General features: G+C 45.7%; 1 protein-coding gene across 1 annotated transcript; it reads left to right on the top strand.

Moving 5' to 3' along the window:
* The first annotated feature begins 18 nt into the window (after positions 1–18).
* CLCN6 (chloride voltage-gated channel 6) lies at positions 19–19,483 on the top strand. The gene is made up of 23 exons (XM_063353678.1): positions 19–144; positions 950–1,009; positions 2,078–2,143; positions 2,703–2,768; positions 3,437–3,503; positions 3,919–4,025; positions 4,265–4,391; positions 4,975–5,042; positions 5,152–5,210; positions 5,875–6,007; positions 6,736–6,849; positions 7,102–7,268; positions 8,198–8,324; positions 8,701–8,827; positions 9,169–9,322; positions 9,423–9,582; positions 9,728–9,834; positions 10,438–10,624; positions 11,253–11,410; positions 12,244–12,400; positions 13,124–13,231; positions 13,888–14,013; positions 15,345–19,483. Exons 1-23 carry the CDS (start codon positions 61–63, stop codon positions 15,423–15,425), a joined length of 2,610 nt encoding a protein of 869 aa, XP_063209748.1. The 5' UTR covers positions 19–60; the 3' UTR covers positions 15,426–19,483.
* The last annotated feature ends 152 nt before the right edge of the window (positions 19,484–19,635 follow it).

The raw sequence follows: 19,635 nt of genomic DNA, 5'->3' as shown, positions 1-19,635 counted from the left end.
GCGGCGGGGTGACGCGGGAGCGCGGCGGGTGGGGCCGGGAAGGGGCGGTGGCGGCGGAAGATGGCGGGGTGCGGGTCTGGGTTGTGCTGCCGGTGCTGCCCGCGCTGCTGCGGCGAGCGGGAGAGCCGCACCCCCGAGGAGCTGGTACGGCCGCCGCACCGCGCGCGACCCCCGCCCCGTCGCTGCTGGCGGCGCGCCCCGACACCGGGCCTCGGCCCAGCCCCGCCGCCGCGCCCGCTCACGGGAGCGCCTGAGGGCGGGCGGCTGTGGGGGGCGTTGAGCGTTGCTATGGCGCTGGGCCTGGTGCCTCCACCTCAGGGCCCGGTACCTCAGCCCGTCCTCGGCCCGGCGCCTCAGGGCCCGGTGCCTCGGCTAGTACCTCAGCCCATGCTCGGCCCAGCGCCTCAGGGCCCCGTACCTCAGCCACTCTTGGCCGGGCACCTCACTCCATTTCCACTCTTTTGCCCCGCGTTGGGCCCAGTACCTCAGCCGCTGTTGCCAGTGCCTCGACCTGCACGGTCCCAGTAGTCATTTGCTTTGGCGGGGCCTGGCGTCCTAGCCTTTGTGGCCAGTGCCTCAGCCTGTACTGCTGCTCCTCACGGAGTGGCTCTGGCAGGGGCCTCTCCAGCTGCCCCGCACAGGAGAATGCTTTCTGTGCAAGTTTCTTGCCCTGTACTTCCCTGTAACCTGTTGCTGTAAAATAAGCTGGGATGTGGGTTTACTATGCTTTGGGGAGCTCCCATAGAGAACTAATGTAGCGTATTCTTGCTGAGGGGCAAGCTTTAAGGTAAGGCCCGAAGTAAGTGGTGGACTGGTAATCCATTCTCTGACTATAAGCAGTAGTAGCATAGGCCTTCCCTGATTTTGGCTTTGCTACCGATGTTCCTGAGCACCTGTATGTGCGTTCAGTCCCCTGATGGTTTTCCTTTCCCTTTTGTTTGTTTTGCAGACAATCCTAGGAGAAACTCATGAAGAGGAGGATGAGATTCTTCCACGTAAAGACTATGAGGTGGGACATTAACTGATAGCAGCTTTTGAAGTTAACATGAAAAGAACTGCAGACAAATTTTGATCTGTTTGAGTTTGTAATGGGGCAGATACTCAAAATGCATCACTAGTTAGGTTGCATTGGTATCAGCAGAAATACAAGAGCTGCTGTTACTGCAAAGAACTGTTCCTCATCATTATACATATCTGGGTTAAAGCCTTGTGAGTAAAGCATGAATATCCGCTGCTCGAGTCAGACTCTTGTTGAGAGAAAATTCGTTTTCAGAGTCTGCTGCATTGTTCCACTTTTTTTAACGTGAGATTTACAGGCTCTAGTGGTTTTGTTTCCTCATGACTGTAGAAAGCATCTGTAGCTTCCTGGTCACTGTTGCCTTACTGCTGTCTCTGATGTCATGCTGGCTCACAGCAGATATTCCCATCTATTGTATCCTCCTTTTTACAGGAGAATTTTGCTTTTTGTATGTCGGTATGGTGGCCCTCAACTATTTAGAGCAGTTGCTGTCAGTGTGAGTGTCATCAGATTAGCCTGTTACTGCTTGACTTGAAAAGGTGAAGTTGATGTAGACAGAAGCTAGTGGTACTTTGTGAGTATGACTGGGCAACTCTATATTGCTTTTAACTCTGTGCTGTGATAAGATTAAGAATTGATGCTGTTTATCTGGAGATGAATTCTTATCTAGTGTTCCTGATGTGGTGAGAGGTTAAATATAAAGATTTAATGTTATTCCCTGGACTGTCAAATTGGAGGTGTTTAAAGAAGTAAAGTCTAAATCTGTACAAACTTTAAAGTTGTATTAATCGGTCGTGTTCCTGTTTGGTTCCCTGTCTGTCTCAGCTTGGGCCATGAAATTGGTCTATTCTTTCACTTCCTGATTCTCGGGGTCTGGCTCTGCTGGAAATATTTAAATGAAGTTGTTTACAGGAATTTTTTCTCCTACTGTTGTTTGCGAAACCTACTGTGGGGGCAGTAATGACTTTTGTAATCTTTTAGCAAGGTCTTCTATCTGTAGTTTTTTGCACAATCTGTTGCAGCTGGTTCTCTTAAATTGACCTTTTGGCATTCTTTCAGAGCTTGGATTATGATCGTTGTATCAATGACCCATACTTGGAAGTTTTGGAGAGCATGGATAACAAGGTAGGACCTTGTTCTTTCTTTTTCATTAGTTTGAGAGCTAGAACTGTGGAAATTGCCCAGAGAAATTTGCCCAGGGAGGTTGTGGATGCCCCATCATTGGAAGTGTTCAAGGCCAGGTTGGATGGGGCTTTGAGCAACCTGGTCTAGTGGGAGGTGTCCCTGCCCATGGCAGAGGGTTTGGACTAGGTGATCTTTAAAGGTCCCTTCCAGCCCAGGCCATTCTGTGATTCTAAATACTCTCCACTGTGGAAAGTTTTTTGGGTTTTTTTCTTTATGAAATAAATTCTTTATGCTCTCTTGGTTTCTCTATGAAAAGAATAAAAATATGCATGGAGATTATAGCTCTCAGCATCTATTCTGATCCTCAGGTTTAAAGTGAGATGTTCAGCGCTTTCAGTTCCCTATTTGCAGTTTGCTGTTGTCCCTGTCTTCCATGGATTTATCACTCTAGCTGTAACTTAGCTGTGGAGCCCCAAACTGCCTTTCTTTGATCCCCATTTCTATGTTGCTTTGACTTGGCTTTTTTTTTGTTTTTTTTTTGTATCCTCTTCCTAAACAGAAAGCGCAGAGATATGAAGCAGTGAAGTGGGTGATGGTTTTTGCTATTGGAGTCTGCACAGGACTGGTAAGGGTCGTGCTGTTTGGGGAATGAGGAACATTCAGGATACTAAACAGGAACAATTCAGAAGTCAATGGTCAAGGAGGAAACATTCCCCTTCATGAAGTGGAGATCTGAGTAGCTGAAGTTGTCTTTTGGGAATTATAGCATGGTTGTTGCTAGATTATTTTCCAGGAAACCTTTTTTTTTTTTTTTTCCTTTAGATCTTGCTGTGCTTTCTTTGCAAAGTATTCTGGAAAATGTTTTAATTCTGCATGCAGGAATACTTGTCCAAAGTGAACACTTAATAAAAAAGGATGCTAATTTACAGTTGAACTGTATTTTACGTTTGACGTTACTAGCTTTCCTGCATGTGCTTTCTAGAGTGTTTGAAAATTAGCTTTGCTGACTGTATACCTCAGTTAAATGCCGGCTTTCTTTTGTACCCTGAAGTATGTGGTGGGTGTTAAAAATGCTATCAGATTAGTTCTCTGAAATGCATTTCTTCAGGAACAATTCTAGGATAGATCTGTGCCAGAAAGAACGATGGAGGTAGCAAATCTGAGCTTCTGAAGTTACTATTTTTGCCTCTGTCCTCCCATGTGTGCATAATTCTGGTAGGACTTACTAAGAGGGTGGTCTTTGTTACTTGTATGCAATAATTTCTGATGGCAGATCTGTCTTCTTTTTCATAGGTGGGCCTCTTTGTGGATTTCTTCGTACGACTGTTTACCCAGCTCAAGTTCCAGGTGGTACAAAGCTGTATCTTTTACCTGCTGTTCGGGTTCCTGTTAGACTCAAGTGACTTTTTTCTTTCTGTTGCCATGTTCTGCTCAGAACAGCTGACTCTCAGACTTTTACCATCAGTCATGTTGTTGATGATTAATCGAATTTTCAACTTGCTGATGTAATTCAGCCCTTGAAAGCAAGAAATGGTTCCAGTATCATGTACGTAGGCAACGTCTAATCCCTGAAAGAATGAGTGGTTCCCCTTCTTTGTAGTTCAGTCTTGAGCTCTGAAAAGGAAGCCTGGTTTCCTGATGGGTTGTGTCAGCTGCCCTAGCTGGATTAGGAAGTGCAGGCTCAGCTCCTGATGCCAGTGGGAACCCCCAGACAGTACCGAATGATTGTATGTTGGTGGGGAGAACATTGTTGTTTTCCTTGACTGTCCCTGCAGCTGTGGAAGAATGTACTGAGAAAGGCTGTCTTGCCCTGTCCTTGCTGGAGCTGCTGGGGTTCAACCTGACCTTTGTTTTTCTTGCCAGTCTTCTGGTCCTGATCCAAGTAAGACTTACGTCCACTGCTTCTCCTTACACAGCCTCTCTTTGCTCTCACACGTGTCCTGGGTAAGAACTTTCCTTCTTGCTGGAAGCCCTTTCTGCCCCAAGACATCGAAGTAGCTTCACAGTGCTAATTGCTTTAGCTAAGCAGGGTCTCTTCGTCACTTGCTGTGCTCTCTGATGAGATATTGTTGGTCAGCTATGAAATTGATGCAGCACAGCGTCAGTGTTTCTTTTCTACAGCCTGTAGCAGCTGGATCAGGAATTCCTGAAATTAAGTGCTACCTCAACGGTGTAAAGGTTCCAGGCGTTGTGCGTCTCCGGACAGTGGTGTGCAAAGCTATGGGAGTGCTCTTCAGTGTGGCAGGAGGTAAGAAGGATCTTGTTGGGGTAAGGAGTCACTGAAGGGGGAAAAATGCTGTGCCTGCTATACACGGGGCACAAAAGGCCTTTTCATTAAAATGATTTTGATGGGCTGGAGCAGAGTGATGAGCCCTGAATGCATATATAGAGTAGAAAATAGACAGAAGGATCAAGACAATTGGGGGAACAGGTACTTTTCTGTGTAGGCTAGTCAGAAGTTGCTCTTTTTGGCTCCAAGAGGGAGACCTGAGAATTCTCCAGAACATGTTGTCTAGAGCAGCCTGAAGGAGGCTATATTCTAGGCAGCAGGGCAGAGTAACTTGGGGAGTTCAGAGTACTTGTAACAGCTGTCTTTGAATGGTTCCACCCACTTGGGAGTGCCAAGTTTGTGCAAGTCTTCACAAACATTTGTGAGGTTGAGGGGGCAGGGGTCAGCACCTTCCCTCACCTTGAGGGGAGAGGGAAGAGCTGCAGGCTTGGCACAGGTGACTGTACTATGGCATGGGAATGGTGGGCTGATCTTTCCTGGCATTGTCAGCAAGGGAGAGAGCTGGGGGGAATGTGTTGTCTCATCAGCCCTGTTTTTCCAGGTCTTTTTGTCGGGAAGGAGGGTCCAATGATTCACAGTGGTGCTGTCGTGGGTGCAGGTTTGCCACAGGTTGGTGCTCGCCTAGGTTGCTGGTCTGGTCACACCACTGCTTTGTTAAAAGTACTGTGAGGAGCAAGTTGCCATCTCCTGTGTATCTAAATCTTTATTTTGTTTGTAGTTCCAGAGCATCTCTTTGAGGAAGATCCAATTTAACTTTCCCTATTTCCGCAGTGACAGGTACTGTACCCGGGATGTTGAGCAAGGGGGAGGAGGATGGGTGAGCAGACTTCCTTGGGAGAAGGGTGTTGGGGTGGGATGAATCAGTCCGTCAGTTTTTGATTTTCTCTCTAGTGTCCTGCAGTTTCATTCTGCAGCAAGACAACACCAGGAATTGGCTCTTCCATGCTGCTCTGCTCTGGTCTCTGTGTTCATTGATGTTCTCTTGGACTACTCAACAAATCTCTACCCGTTTAAAACCTTTAATGTGAATGGTTAAATGGCTTCATTGGTGGGAACAAACTCAGTTACTCACCCCTTATGACCAAGATATACTACAGAAAGGCTGGTTCACCTGAACGTGGACAAAATCTTGCCCTTCCCTCTCTGTAATTCTTTCAAGTGATGCTGGAGTCCCACAGTTTGGGGTAGTTCCTCATATACTGGGCAGTTGTGTAGTGGTTTTTTACAGAGTTTTGCTCTGTATTAGCGCTCCAGAGAAAGAGCGTGATTCTGCAACGACTTACTGAATAAATGATGTTGCCTGCCATGGCCAGCACTTCTCCCAGCTGTCACTCCTGTATCCCTGGGATATATCCATAAATGGGAATGGTCTCTTTGTGGAACCTAAGCATCTCCAGAGCTCTACTTTGCTAAACTGAGGTTGTTTTCCTCTTCATTTCAGGGATAAAAGGGATTTTGTATCTGCTGGAGCTGCTGCAGGGGTTGCAGCTGCCTTTGGAGCCCCAATTGGGGGCACTCTTTTCAGCTTGGAAGAAGGTTCCTCCTTCTGGAACCAGGGACTTACATGGAAAGTGGTGAGTAATGACTGTCTCTTTCTGCGTGTCTCTTCCTTGAGGTGGACCTGTGGGAGGGCTTGTGTGTGAGGGTGTTCAGATTATCCTGTGTCTCCTCCTGAGCTCTTCTGACAGGAGAGAGATTGTCTGCTCTTAGTGCTTCAGAATTACTACAGATCAAGAGCTGAGATGAGTCTGGTACTATCTGGAACTATAGGGCAACTCTGCAGGCAGCAGAATTAGTGTACCTGGGAGAAAGGGCTTTTGGGCCTGGGCTCTTTGCAGTCCAGTCCTTTGGGAGCAGACAGAATAGGGAGGTGCTGGATTTCTTTCTGCTTTTTCTCTGCCTTGAGGAGTTGTATTGCAGCCATGCCATGTGCCTTCAGGTTGCCTTCTCTGCTTCTGGTGCCTGTTTTCATGAAGTGGACAGTATTTTAAAAACGTATTGGATTTCATTAATTTTTTTTGCATCTTTGACACACGCATACAAAAAAAGAGCATTTGCTGCAAGAATTACTAGGTGAAATTCCTAACTTCTTGTGCGGGAAGCCAAATCAGATGATTATAGTAGTCCATTCTAGCCCTGCTCTCTTTTACAGCAGGGAATGGGTGTTAAACCTCTTTAGGACTATTTTCCTAAAGCTTGACAAAGCTCTGAGGTTCCCCTGGCATAAGTCTCAAGGAAGAACTGACTGCCAATCTTAATTTGGGGAGTGCTTATTTTTTCCTTTTTGTTTTTACTTCCTCAGCTTTTCTGTTCCATGGCTGCCACCTTCACCCTGAATTTTTTCCGCTCTGGGATTCAGTTTGGAAGTTGGGGTTCTTTCCAGCTCCCTGGGCTGCTGAACTTTGGGGAGTTTAAGGTGAGGTTTAGTGCTCTTATTTCCCCCACCACCCCAGTGTCTTTTCAGTTGAGTGTTTCTGTTTTTTTCGATACGTGCTTGTATTTCAGTGAAGGGTAGTTGATATTTAGCTGCAATACATTGATAGCCTAACACAGAATTGTTCTCCTTTGGTCGTAGCTGCTGAAAGTCTCCTGGTGTGGAGACGGAAGCACTGGTAGGCAATTGCAGCAACTACTCTGATGCCTCTTTTTAACGCTTTTCTGCACATAGTGCTCTGAGTCTGATAAGAAATGCCACCTCTGGACGGCTGTGGACTTGGGCTTCTTCATTCTGATGGGGATTGTAGGAGGCCTTCTTGGAGCCACCTTCAACTGTCTGAACAAAAGACTTGCGAAGTACCGCATGCGGAATGTGCATCCCAAGCCAAAGCTGGTCAGGTATTTATGCTCTTTTGAGTTTGTGCAGGGATCTCTAATCTGTGTTCAGTGTCCCAAAGCAAAAGCATCAATCTAGAAGACCCAGTGAGAGGTATTGGAGGAAGTCCCAGACCTGTTATTTTTGAAATCACAAAAAGAAGCCTCCATAGAACTTTAAAGTGAACACCAGAAACCAGATGTTACAGTCCCTCTGCGTTTTTGTAATTACTCTGGTGGTACCGTGAGAGCTGCAACCCCCCTTACAAGGGCTATGTAGGGAGCTCTTGATAATAAAGGCTATAGCCGAACAAACCAGAGCTTTGTCTCCATGCAGTGTTTTTTTTATGTCTTGTCAAAATGGATGTGGAAGCAATAGCTGATCCCACTCTTTTTTTTTTCTCTTTTTTTTTTTTTTTTTTTTTAAATTGTCTTGGTTAATTAAATCCACATCTGAGCTATTTAGAGGGGGAATTGCCATGTAATTCTGGAAAAGAACTGTTTGTTTGCTCTAGGCAAGTCCTAAAAAAGAAGCCCAGGTTTAAAAAAAAAAGAAAAAAGTGTATTTAAGCAGTTAGAAAAGAAATATGAGAGACTATGCATCAACCTGTCCAGTCCTGTCTAGACTTTTGCCCTGTAAGGATCTACAGAACATTGTTTCCATGTGAACAGCCTCATCACTGAACACTTCCCTGTGGCTTTTTATACGTGACTGTTAAGTGTTCTGTGGGCAGAAATAGCTCCTTTTTGGGGCAAGCAATTAAAAAGGGGAGTTAACGCAATCCCTGGCAGACAAGTCGTAATTCAGCTTGACTTGCAGGGTCCCCTGCTTCTGACGTTAAGCTGTGGTGACTGCTTGTTCTTGCACCCTTACCAAAGTCCTATGCAGAGCTGGGACTGAGTTACAGGGATGAGCGTGGCTTCAGTGTGTGGTTTCTATTGTGTACTTGCAGAGTCTTGGAGAGCCTGCTGGTGTCGTTGACTACCACGGTCGTGGTCTTTGTAGCCTCCATGGTTCTGGGGGAATGCCGGCAGATGTCTTCCACCAGTCATAGTGGCAATGACACTTTGAGCCTGCAGGTGAGGGATCTTACGTGGAGATTTTATGTCCCCATCATATTGTTCACCCTCCAGAGAAGCACAGGCACATAATGAGCTTTTGACAGTGTGCAGTACATAACAGAATGTCAGTGAAAGCTACGTACAGTTGCAGGAGCTTAGGGTAATAATAAATAAGACTGCCCTTTGTGCTCTCGTACTTTGGCAAAGCAGCTCAAGCTGTGAATCAGGGAGCCCATTGATGTTGCAGGCCACATCTCTGCGATTGGTGTTTGGCCTGAACTTCCCAAACTGTGGGCTGACAGCCCTATACAGGAGGGTTACTCCCATTCTGCACAAAGGCTAATGTAGGAGAGAGTGGATTTTAACTGTTCATGTCTTTTGTGTCCTGCATTAGGGTATGTCAGAGGATGTGAATTCAAGCATTAAAACTTTTTTCTGCCCAAATGAAACCTACAATGACATGGCCACACTCTTCTTCAATCCTCAGGAGTCAGCTATCTTGCAGCTCTTCCACCAGGATGGTGAGTAGCGAGGAGACAGTGCCTTATCCCATGCTTAGGCCTCAGAACTTCATCTTGCTCGAAACAGCCTTGTCATAAGAAGCACAAGGCTGAGATATCTTCAGGCCTTCATGGCTCTGGAGGACTGCTAGTACAACAGGTGAAAGCCTCCTCCATGGGAGGAAAGGCCTGATTTTCCTCTCTTTTTCACTTTTTTGTTGTCTTCTTTTTGTATTTGGACTGGGACGCTAAGTTGCTGTTGTGAGACGAGCCTGCTGTGAGCTGAGGGTGGATGGTGCAAGACTACAGTCTTTGTCCGACAGACCTGTGCCCCTTTAGTCATGATTCTTCTTGTGTTGCAGGTACTTTCAGCCCAGTCACACTGTCCTTGTTCTTCCTTCTCTATTTCTTACTCTCCTGCTGGACATATGGGATCTCTGTGCCCAGTGGTCTTTTTGTACCATCACTGCTTTGTGGGGCTGCCTTCGGACGCCTGGTCGCCAACCTCCTCAAAAGGTGCATTGAGTGTGCGTATGTGTGCGAGAGATGTGCTGCAGATGGATGCTGAGCTCTCAGTCAGGTTATTCTAATTGCCGGGCTCTGTGTTTTGCCCTAGCTACATTGGCCTGGATCACATCTACTCGGGAACCTTTGCACTGATTGGGGCAGCAGCATTCCTGGGAGGAGTGGTCCGCATGACAATTAGCCTGACTGTCATCCTAATTGAATCCACCAATGAGATCACCTATGGGCTCCCAATAATGATCACCCTCATGGTGAGTGCAGGGCCTTAGCTCAGGCTTCTTGCAGACTGCTTGAACATGTGCTCGCCCTGAATCTCTGTTCCTTCCAGGGCTATGATAAGCCAAGGAGTCTTGTACTTGGAGCAACAACTCAGTAGACCTTCCATTTGCTCTGCAGGTAGCCAAATGGACAGGAGACTTTTTCAACAAAGGCATCTATGACATCCATGTGAACTTGCGAGGAGTACCTCTTCTGGAGTGGGAAACAGAGGTGGAAATGGATAAGTAAGGCTGCTCATCTTGGCAGGGCTGTGGGTTAGAATTTGTGGTGGGGTTCTTGCTCAGAAAGGAATGCTGTAATGTGAGGGAATGATGCTTCATCTCCCATGAATCTGGCTGCTCTGAGGAGGAGGACTGCTGTGGGAGGAGTTGGGAGTTGCGCATCAGGCCTGCAGCGGGAAAGAGGTGCTGGAGCCCTTTCTGAGGAGGGTGGATGGGTGGAGATCTGAGGAACAGATTTATGAGGTTCAGCAAGAACTCTGAAAATGTTCCACTGGGCATTGCTGCTTGCAGAATTTAATCTTCTTCCCACCTTTCGTCTTTTCCCAGAAGTGCTTAACACTTTTTGTGTTATAAGCTGGAACCTTTTTCCTTGCCTATAGTGAATCATTGATGCAATGTTATGTTAAAAAAAAAAATAAATTGTGCCAGCACCGCTAATAATGCAGTGAAGATGAGCACACAGGTACAAGGAGCTGGCAGAATAAACTGCAGCAGAATCCTTCAGGATCTTGTCTTGGGACTGGTTTGTTTCCTCGTTTGTCCATCACCAGCCTTCTGTTGCTGACATATGATGCATGCAGCAATCTTGGATTTCTCTGTCCTCAGACTAAGAGCCAGCGACATCATGGAACCCAACTTGACGTATGTCTACCCACACACCAGGATCCAGTCCCTCGTTAGCATCCTGCGCACAACTGTCCATCATGCTTTCCCTGTAGTGACTGAGAACCGGGGCAATGAGAGGGAGTTCATGAAGGGAAATCAGCTCATAAGTAACAACATCAAATTCAAGGTAAGAAGTTGCTTGTTTGATAAGTTTAAGGGTAAAGAGCTTTGTTTTGCAGGTGGAAGGCCCTTTCTTTTGCTATCTTGGCTTTTGTCAGTGCAGAATTCAGGTCAGAGATAAGCACCTACTGCAACAGAAAATTTTCAAGGACTCAATTTCATTCCATTTTCTGGGTTTTGATAAGAAGAGTGGACTGCATTCTTAGAGGCAAAAGTTAAGAGGACAAAGTAACCTGTTTAGGATAGACATGGAAAAAATGTGGATTTGGCACTGAAGTACTGAACCCACCACTGAGATCAGTAGTAGGTGCCTAAATGCTTCTCTCCTTTGTAGGAGGGATACTGGGGCAGGTATTTCAGCCTCTTGGGAAACTTAAAATTTAAGGTCAGAATGAGTAATCAACATGCTTGTGGCATACTTGTGCTCTAGCAAAAAAGGGTGCCTGAGTTCCTAAATGCTAGGTTCTCTGTCCAAAGAGAGTAAGTCCTGTTGGGTCTTCTTACAAGTACTGCAGCAGCACTGGCTAAGGAACACTTTATTGGTGACATAAAGCTATCATCAAATAGTTCATAGTTGCTTTTAGATAACTGTTGACCTGCTTGGTGGGTATCTGAAAATTGTTTGCTGTATCCAGAAATCTAGCATCCTCACCCGAGCTGGAGAGCAGCGCAAGCGTAGCCAGTCCATGAAATCCTACCCTTCAAGTGAGTTGCGTAACATGTGTGATGAGCACATAGCAACGGAGGAGCCACCAGAAAAGGAGGATCTGCTGCAACAGATGCTAGAGAGAAGGTGAGGTCCTGGTAGGCACAAACATATGGAAATGGGGTGTTTCCATATGTTGAGATGTGTAGTGATGCTTGATACAGTCGTTCTGTATGTCAGAGGAAACAGTGCTAGTATCCACGTTTTAGAAGTGCCTTGGCAGGTCTCATCAGACAGTGCTGGGGCTCACACCTGTGACCAAATTCCTAGGCTAATGGCTTGATGGTGTCCAACCTGTTAATTTAAATTTCCTTCAAACACTTATCCAGAAATATTTCCTGGAGAGGGTGGAATACCTGGGGAAATATCTTGTCTGTAGAAGTTGATGCCCTCTTGTCTGCAAAAACCTGAGGGCTCTGCAAAGCTCAGTTCTCCCAGGAGAGAAGCTAATTACTTGGTGCCATAAAATTGATACCGCCTTCCTGGTAACCGGGCTGAGTCACCAGGCTTGTATTGCAGTTGCTTCCAAGCAGCAGGCTAGTCTGGTGAGTCAGTTTCTAACCTAGTGATTGTGACTCTTATGAGTGGAGTCCTGACCCTGATGTTTTGCCAGATGCTTCAGCTGTTATTAGAATCTGAATAATTTGTCACTGAAAATTTCCTTAGTAGCAAGTGATTTGACATTGAGGGTTAGGAGACTGTCTCCATTCTGCTGCTGTTGTCATGCTCTGCCCATGGTAATGGCTCTTGACCCCTCTCTGCTATTTTGTTTGGTGGAGAAAAGACTTGCTTGTCTAGCAAGAGTCCCTGAAATGTTCAGGAGAAGGCTGCAAAGAGCTGAAATAGCAGTTGTTTTGGAGGTGAGGGTATGTGTCTGTCCTTAAGTTCATTCAACTTATAACATGTTAAATCTGTCACAGATACACTCCCTACCCCAACCTGTACCCTGACCAGTCTCCCAGTGAAGAGTGGACCATGGAGGAGCGCTTCAGACCTTTGACCTTCCATGGCTTGATCTTGCGCTCACAGCTTGTCACCCTCCTTGTCAGGGGTGTTTGTTACTCCGAGAGCCAGTCGGTGAGTCTTCCTAATGAGGAATTCTAGCAGAGACATCCTTCCCCTCTCATCTGAGAAGGTTGGGAACAATATTTATGGGTTGCCAAAAAGAATCTATCTATTTTTACACTTTAAGGAATACATCTGTGTTTTAAAAGCTGCAGATGGATAATGTCAATTCTCCCTTGCAGCTCTAGAATAAAGAGAATTTAATTTATGTTTAAGCACCCCCTGGAAAAGAGGACACCTACTGTTTAAAAATAAACCAACAGACCCATTTGTTGCTTAAAGGTGCAATTCTATCAGAACTGGCGAACAGAAGGCAGATACTAAATACAAACAGAGCAACCAGCAGTTTATACTGTGTGGCTTTTACTGCTTTGTGCCAAGATCTTACCAGGAGTGTCAGCTGTATCATTGAGACCAGCAAGAGCATTTGTTTTTGAGGCCCATCTTTCACAAGGCTGGTTGGTTGCTGCCCTCCAGTGTTGAGTGTAGACCTGTCAGAGGTTGGAGAGCAGATCTGTTGCTCTCTCAGCTAAATGCCTGGATAGGTTTGGGCTTGCACTGCTGCATTCTGAGATGAGCTGCTAGGGGTACTTCTGCGAAGTTGTATGTATGGGCGTGGGTGGAGAAGGAGATCTGGGTGAGTGATTGGGAGGCATCGTTTGCTGTGCTGCTTGCAGCCCATGTACTGTCTGGGATGGTGACGCATGGGTTCAGTGGGATTTGTTCTAATTGCAGAGTGCGAGTCAGCCTCGCCTGTCCCATGCAGAGATGTCAGAGGATTATCCCCGCTATCCAGATATCCATGACCTGGACCTCACATTGCTGAACCCTCGCATGATAGTGGTAAGAGAGGCACTGCAGTATGGCAGTGTTTCCTGATATATGTTTAGGACAGTCCCAAGCCTTTAAGAAAAGCTGGGAGCATGTTTAAGTCCACCCTGGGGTGCAGTGCCCAACATCCTGTATTTCTCATGCATTCAGTCAGCCTTGTCTGCACGTGGAAATCAATCCTTGTACCTGCTATGAAGTTACATTGCACACAGGTGCTTTACTTTCAGAACAAGACGTTGTCTGTCTGATTTAACTTCCTTCTAGATTAGACTCCTGCCTGAGTGAAATCAAACAGGCAAACTGCTGCTATCTATTTGTAACTCTATGTGCTGGCAGCTCAGTCGGTGGCAGGCCTGTCTTTGTCTTTGTGACAGGAAGGTAGCTGTGTAAGCCCAACTGCTTTTTTAATATACACTCTTATTTTCATGGACCTGCATTCATCCTGCTTAGAGGCTTTCTGCAGCATTGGGCTTTTAAGATCATGGGTTGCAGTGTTCAAACAAACTGTGACAAATAGAGGTTCCTGAAATAGTTTCATAGTTGTGGAGAGATAGAGGATGCCCACGGTCTAATACCCTGTCCAGAGATCAGTGCATTGGAGGAGTTGTAGGAATTGCTTGTTAGTGAAAATGCCTCTTGTAATTAATATAGTTGTTTTTCTTTCTTAGGATGTCACCCCATACATGAACCCATCACCCTTTGCTGTCTCTCCAAACACTCATGTGTCGCAAGTCTTCAACCTGTTCAGGACAATGGGACTCAGACACTTACCGGTTGTGAACGCAGTTGGAGAGGTGAGTCCTTATCTCCATTTTGTCTTGGCTGAGCAATGCTTTCCAACTTTGGGAGAATTTAGATATCTTTTAACATCAAACAGAAATGCTTAAAGAGATCAGAACGTGATCTTCTTTAAGGCCCTGAAGCATTGTTGGTTACTGTGACTTTGTGTAGCTTTACTGTGATCTTTTGTGTCCGAGCCTGCTTCCCGCTTTCCCTGCAAAGGGCAGGACATGCAGCCTCTCTCCTGTCTGAGGCTGGCAGCAAGTGGAAGCTTTTACTGTCTTGTAACTGTTGAGAGGCCTCGAGCTCATCAGAGGCCGCTAATTTGGCTTCCTCTTTGACAGCTTTATTCAAGGCCAAGAGCAGAATTTCCTGTGTTGGGGCAGGAGGTTTTTCGGCTGGAAGGGAACTTGCATTCTGTTGCTACTCGTAGGAGCAGCAAAATAGAGGAGTCTTTGAATGGTTTGTGCTTGATTCGCTGTACTTTTGTGTGTACTCTTCGTCATCTACAATGCTCAGGAATAGTCAGTAGGTGTCAGTAACTTCCTACAAACATAATGAGAAACTTTTTTCCTTAGGCCTGAACTGGTCTGTCCCTGTAACACAGCAGTGCTTTCTCTGCCTCTTGGGGTTACTAATAGCTACTCTGCAGAGCCTTTTGGTTGAAAACAAGAGATGCTGACTCATTCCATGCTTAGTACAAGATGCTCTTGCAGTACTAGAGAGCAGCCTAGTTCTAAACTCTTTTAATGTGTGAAATCACTGAGGTGTTTCATCACATGTGATTTGAATGTTTCCCCAGCAGCTGGGAGAGGGTCCCTTTTGTGACCTGCTGGCTAGCAATGGCCAGTGTGCTGTCCCCATGTAGCTAGTCTTTACCCTTTCTCTGTTTTGGTCTTTAGAGCTTCCTAGAATGTATCTGATACAAGCTATCTGCAGTCATGTCATGTAGCATACCAGAAATGTCTCAGCTTTGTTATTTCCAGTTACAGTTTTCATTTTCCAAAGGATTTAGTTACAATCGTATGCTGTCTAACATGGACAGGATTTCCCTTCCTTGACAGGTGTAATTACTGCCGTGCCCAGACACAATAGCAGCAGTTAAGCTGTCCATTTGGGTGTAGTTAAAGCAGCGTCTTGCCTGTAGATAAGTGCTGGAGGAGGGAGGGGTGTTGCTTTGTCGAGATTTGAGCTCGAACCCACTCTAATGCAGCATTGGTCAAGAACTGCTTGCAGGTTCCCTCTTTTTTGGGGGTTGGAAAGAACAGCTCTACCATGCACGTCTCTTAGTGGCACATCTGTGATATTGACTTGTATCTTTTTTCCTCTTTTCTTCCTCTTTAAGATTGTTGGGATAATCACTCGGCACAACCTGACCCACGAATTTCTGCAGGCAAGACTGAGACAACACTATCAGACCATTTGATGCCCCTGCCCACCCTGCCCCACTGTCGGTGTGGCTACCTCCCTCTTCCAAGCCTGCACACGCGCTCGCAATCTGCTTGGACCCCACAAGGCCCAAGACTTGCCGTTTGGCTTCTCACATGCATATCAAGCCTGGGGAGCTGGAAAACATCTTGCTAGCCAGAGAATTAGAGGAGCTGCCTGAGCCCAGAGCTGTTGGTTGGTCTCAGGCACTTGGTTTGACCACTCTTGATCCAGGTTTTTTCTTTTCCTGTGCCCCAGTTATGTCCTTTAAACAGATGTTGTCCTAACACTTTATGTTCTCCTATTTTGTTTTGTTTTGGTTTTTTAATGGTTGGAAAAAAAACCCATCTAGCTCCACTGTGTCCTGTGCAGAGAACTGCAGCATCTTTTCCCTGTCCTCCTGTATGTCTCCTTTTTCCTCTTCCTCCCTTGTTCCTGCAACTGTTGCCTTACTTGTGTGAGAAGGGGGTCACTGTCAAGGCTGAGAGGAGATACTGAAGTCTGCAGTTATCAAATAGCTGCCCTGGAGGATGGCTTTTCTCAAAAGTGACATTAAAGAATCCAACTCTTTGGAAATAGATCTCTCTTTGCGGGTGCTCCCATTTGCCCATGTTGTCCTCAAACCAGGACACCTGTTTTTCCTCTCTGGCTTCATTTGTTCCTAATTTCTCCACTTCTTTCATGGGGAAGCGTCCCTGCTGTGATGTTTTTGACAGCAACTGGCTTTTGAGAGCAGCTGAGCAAATCAGGAGTTCAAAACAGTTCAGTTACTGTTTGGGATTATAAATATTTAATGCATTTGCAAAGCATCTCAGAGAAGGGAGATCTTTTCCCTCTTAGCTCTTGCTATTATCTCCCTGTAAGAGACTCTTCTAAGGCACTTTGTGGCACTACACTTTGTCACTACCCTGACACTCCTGCATTTCTTGGCATTTGTAGGCACTTTGTCCTTGAACAGTGAGAGCCTGGGACACGTTTCCAGAGAGACCAGGGAACCCAACATCTGCAGAGCATGGTGAAGTGTTCCTTTCTGGAGGCAAATAGAACTGATGCCCTGTCTCAGGGCTTGGTTGAATTATCTCTGTGTCATGAGAGGCGCTGGTGTAACTTCAGGCTGCCATACGGGAGGGACACTTGGTGCTAGTGACTAACAGACAGGATCTGCTGTAGGGGTGATAAGTGGGGCTGTCTGTGCTCTAAAAATGCTTGGGATACTGTTTGCAACTGCAACTACCGAATATCTGTAAGGGGAAAATCAGCACTTAGAAGCCAGTTGCAGCCAGTTCACTGCTTTAGCAGGCACCATCCTGGCCAGCACCTGTATTGTTCCAGCAGGCACCTGCCCTCCTGAGTTTTGCATACAGATAACCCTCAGTGGGAAGCCAGCATTGTGCCTCCAGGGTCTGCAGAGCTGATTGGCTTGATAAAGCACAGAGCATTCTGTCAGCGAGAGACTGGGCCAAGTAACATGGGGAATGTATCCCAGAAAAGCTTCTACACAGCCTCTTAGCACTCCGATTAACCTGTTGTCTGCCATAAGGAGCTAGCTACATGAGAGTTGTGCCAGAAGGAAATTATTGTATTTTCTGAATTCAGGAGCTCATCTATGGTGAAGATTTTCCTTACTAAGCCTGAAGCCTTTCCTTACATGTGTCAAAACACTAAATCTGTTAAAACGGCCTCTTTGACTGACTTAGTGGAAGCTGATTGGTCCAGAGCACTGCTCTGCAAACTGCTGGCTGCTTGAGCCCTACTACAGTTAGGCTTAGGAGGAGGTTTTGTGCCCAGGGCACTAGCCGTGATCTTGACGTAGGGCTCTTTAAGTCACTGGAACTCAGAGATGTTCATAAAGCCTTTGCAGTTCAGATAGGTGGTGGAAAGATGTATTCTCTGCCTGTGCGTACAATAAAGACAGCAGCGTCAGGGGAGGCTCTTGAATTTTGTCCAGCAGATGAGAGAAAACTTTGTCTTACAAGTGGTTCCTGAGGCCAAGTTTTAGGGTAGAATTGGTCCTTGTTATACAGGGCATGGCATGGCTCACCTGGAAAGTTTGGTTTTCGCAAAGCTGTTTGTAAGCACTTAGATTTTATTTTTCTTTTAAATTTTTATTTCTCTCCATTGACATCTGGAGACAGTTTTTTCTCTTAGTGTTCTTTCCCACCTGCTGCCTTATTAAGAGAGGAAGGGCAAGTCTTTGTTTTCAAGAATGGATTTATATAATTTCCACAAAGGAAAGAGTGGGCTGTGGTACATGCAATGGCAGTTGTTGCTAAGGAAGCTGTGCATGTCCCAGCACCTTTTGTTAACTATGGCCGCTCTCCAGGGCTGCTTGGGAAGCGATTTACCTAAAAAGCCGGCAATATATTCGTTCTTTTTCCTTTCTTACTGTGGAACTTGCAGCAGCAGCTCTTGTCTCCTCCACTAAAATAGTTTTGCTGGCTTATGAATATCCTAGATGCATTTCAAATAAGGCATGCAAGCTCCTAAACGTCCAAGAGTAAAACAAAGTTTTTTTCCTCCAACCAGTATCCATCTTGCGCCTTCAACCTAGCCTCCTTAGCTGGGACAGGTGCAGCATGTTCCTTAGAGCATATAAATTGGCATCAGCTACTGCTCTTGACTTACAAGTTGTTTCCCTGTAAGTAGCGTAAGGATGTTTGTTCTCTCTGAATAGTCTCTGCAGATGATTTCTAAAATGCCTGTGTTCCCTGAGCTCTGATCTTGCACTGAGCTATGCCAAAAAACTTCCAGCACCCTTTTGCACTTCCTGAAGCTGGACTGTAGGTCTGAAATATGCTTCTGTTAACCTATCTTTCATTCGAAGGATTTGTGCTTGTGGGCAGTTAGAAATCACAGGAATCCTGTTTGGATGGGATTTCAGATCACTCTAATGTGGAATTAGCAATCCCATACTGTCAGAGCATCTGTCAAGAATGCCCTGTGTCTCTCCATGACAAATCTTCCTCTTGCTCATGTTGAGTGATGGTTTGTGGAAGGTTCCTTCTCTGCCTGCACATGAATAGGGCTCCTTAGATTGTTTGGTTTGAGCTGGTCATGTCCTGTTTTATTTCATTACACAAACTGCAGCAGTATGTTTTGCTGCAGGATATCTTGTCATCGCTACTGAGGCCTGGAGTTAGGCAATCCAGACAAGACAGGCTGAAAAATCTTCTCAAGGTTTGTCTGAGCACCAACCGCGCTTCCCCATGAGAAGGCCACATGCCTTCAGCCAGCTGTTAGCACTGTCTGCTCTGCCTGTGCATCTGTCTTATTCAAATGTTTTAGCTGGAAAACACACCCCTTTCACTCTTTCAGTAAATAAGTTTTAAATGAGGATGGTGGGTGACCCCGTCAGCTGCTCTAAAGGGAGATCTCAACAGTGTGCAATCACTGTTATGTAGGTTGCAGAAAGGGAATTACAAGTTCACGTGTCGTTTGGGGATGCAGCATTTCCCTTTTGCTAAGGACTGATGCAAAGAGGCTTGTGTTGAACCAGTCTTGTTCTCACGCTTTGGCCACTAAATTCCTTTCTTACAGCACACTAACTGCTTCTGCTCTGGCTCTCGCTGTTTAGTGATTTACCAAGAAACTTCCTTCTAACATAGGTGCCTGTAACCTTTTACTCAGAGCAACACTAAAGGAATAGTAACCAAGAACTGGATTAGTATTGATGGCAAAAGTTAGGGGGTAGTATGGGGCGTTCTCCCCTGCCTCATGGTTTCCTGTGCAGTGTTAATTATGCAGTTTTGAATTGTTAACTTACTGTGAGCCATTCCAATGGTAGCGACTTATCTTTCCATTTGGTTTTTTGCACTGTTTTTTGTTATGAAATTATGTAAGCTAATTCCACAGTGTATATAAATTGTATTTTTTTTAAATTTGTATGAATATATTTTTATTTGAACTATGGCACTTGGGAAGTATTCATGTAACCATAACATGTCTGAGAGTAAAATGTTTGTGTGTCTCCTTCAGCACTTTCAAGGCCTTTTGGTGTTTCTAGTGTTGTCTTATTTTTGCCCTTTATTATAATAAAACCGGTAGAACATGGCAATATCCAAGAACATGATTTGAGGTAGATGAGTAGTTGCTATTTATGAGCTGTCTGGATTGAACAGTTTGTGCAGAAGGTGCTCTGAGGCTGGGCAAAGAATTAGCGCAATCCTTTAGGTTGCGACCACTCCCGTGTTCTCTCACAACGGCTGTTT

This window comes from Chroicocephalus ridibundus, chromosome 16, assembly GCF_963924245.1.
Source record: "Chroicocephalus ridibundus chromosome 16, bChrRid1.1, whole genome shotgun sequence".
Classification (NCBI taxonomy): domain Eukaryota; kingdom Metazoa; phylum Chordata; class Aves; order Charadriiformes; family Laridae; genus Chroicocephalus; species Chroicocephalus ridibundus.
The sequence above is the reverse complement of the archived record's forward strand: the minus strand, read 5'-3'. Positions and strand labels throughout refer to the sequence as shown.

What these genes read in the sequence shown, in the direction of transcription:
- CLCN6 (XM_063353678.1), top strand. Translation starts at nt 61, where the DNA reads ATGGCGGGGTGCGGGTCTGGGTTGTGCTGCCGGTGCTGCCCGCGCTGC. An exon ending in TGGAGAGCATGGATAACAAG is followed by an intron (nt 2,144 to 2,702) that starts GTAGGACCTTGT and finishes CTTCCTAAACAG; the next exon opens with AAAGCGCAGAGATATGAAGC. An exon ending in TTGGAGTCTGCACAGGACTG is followed by an intron (nt 2,769 to 3,436) that starts GTAAGGGTCGTG and finishes TCTTTTTCATAG; the next exon opens with GTGGGCCTCTTTGTGGATTT.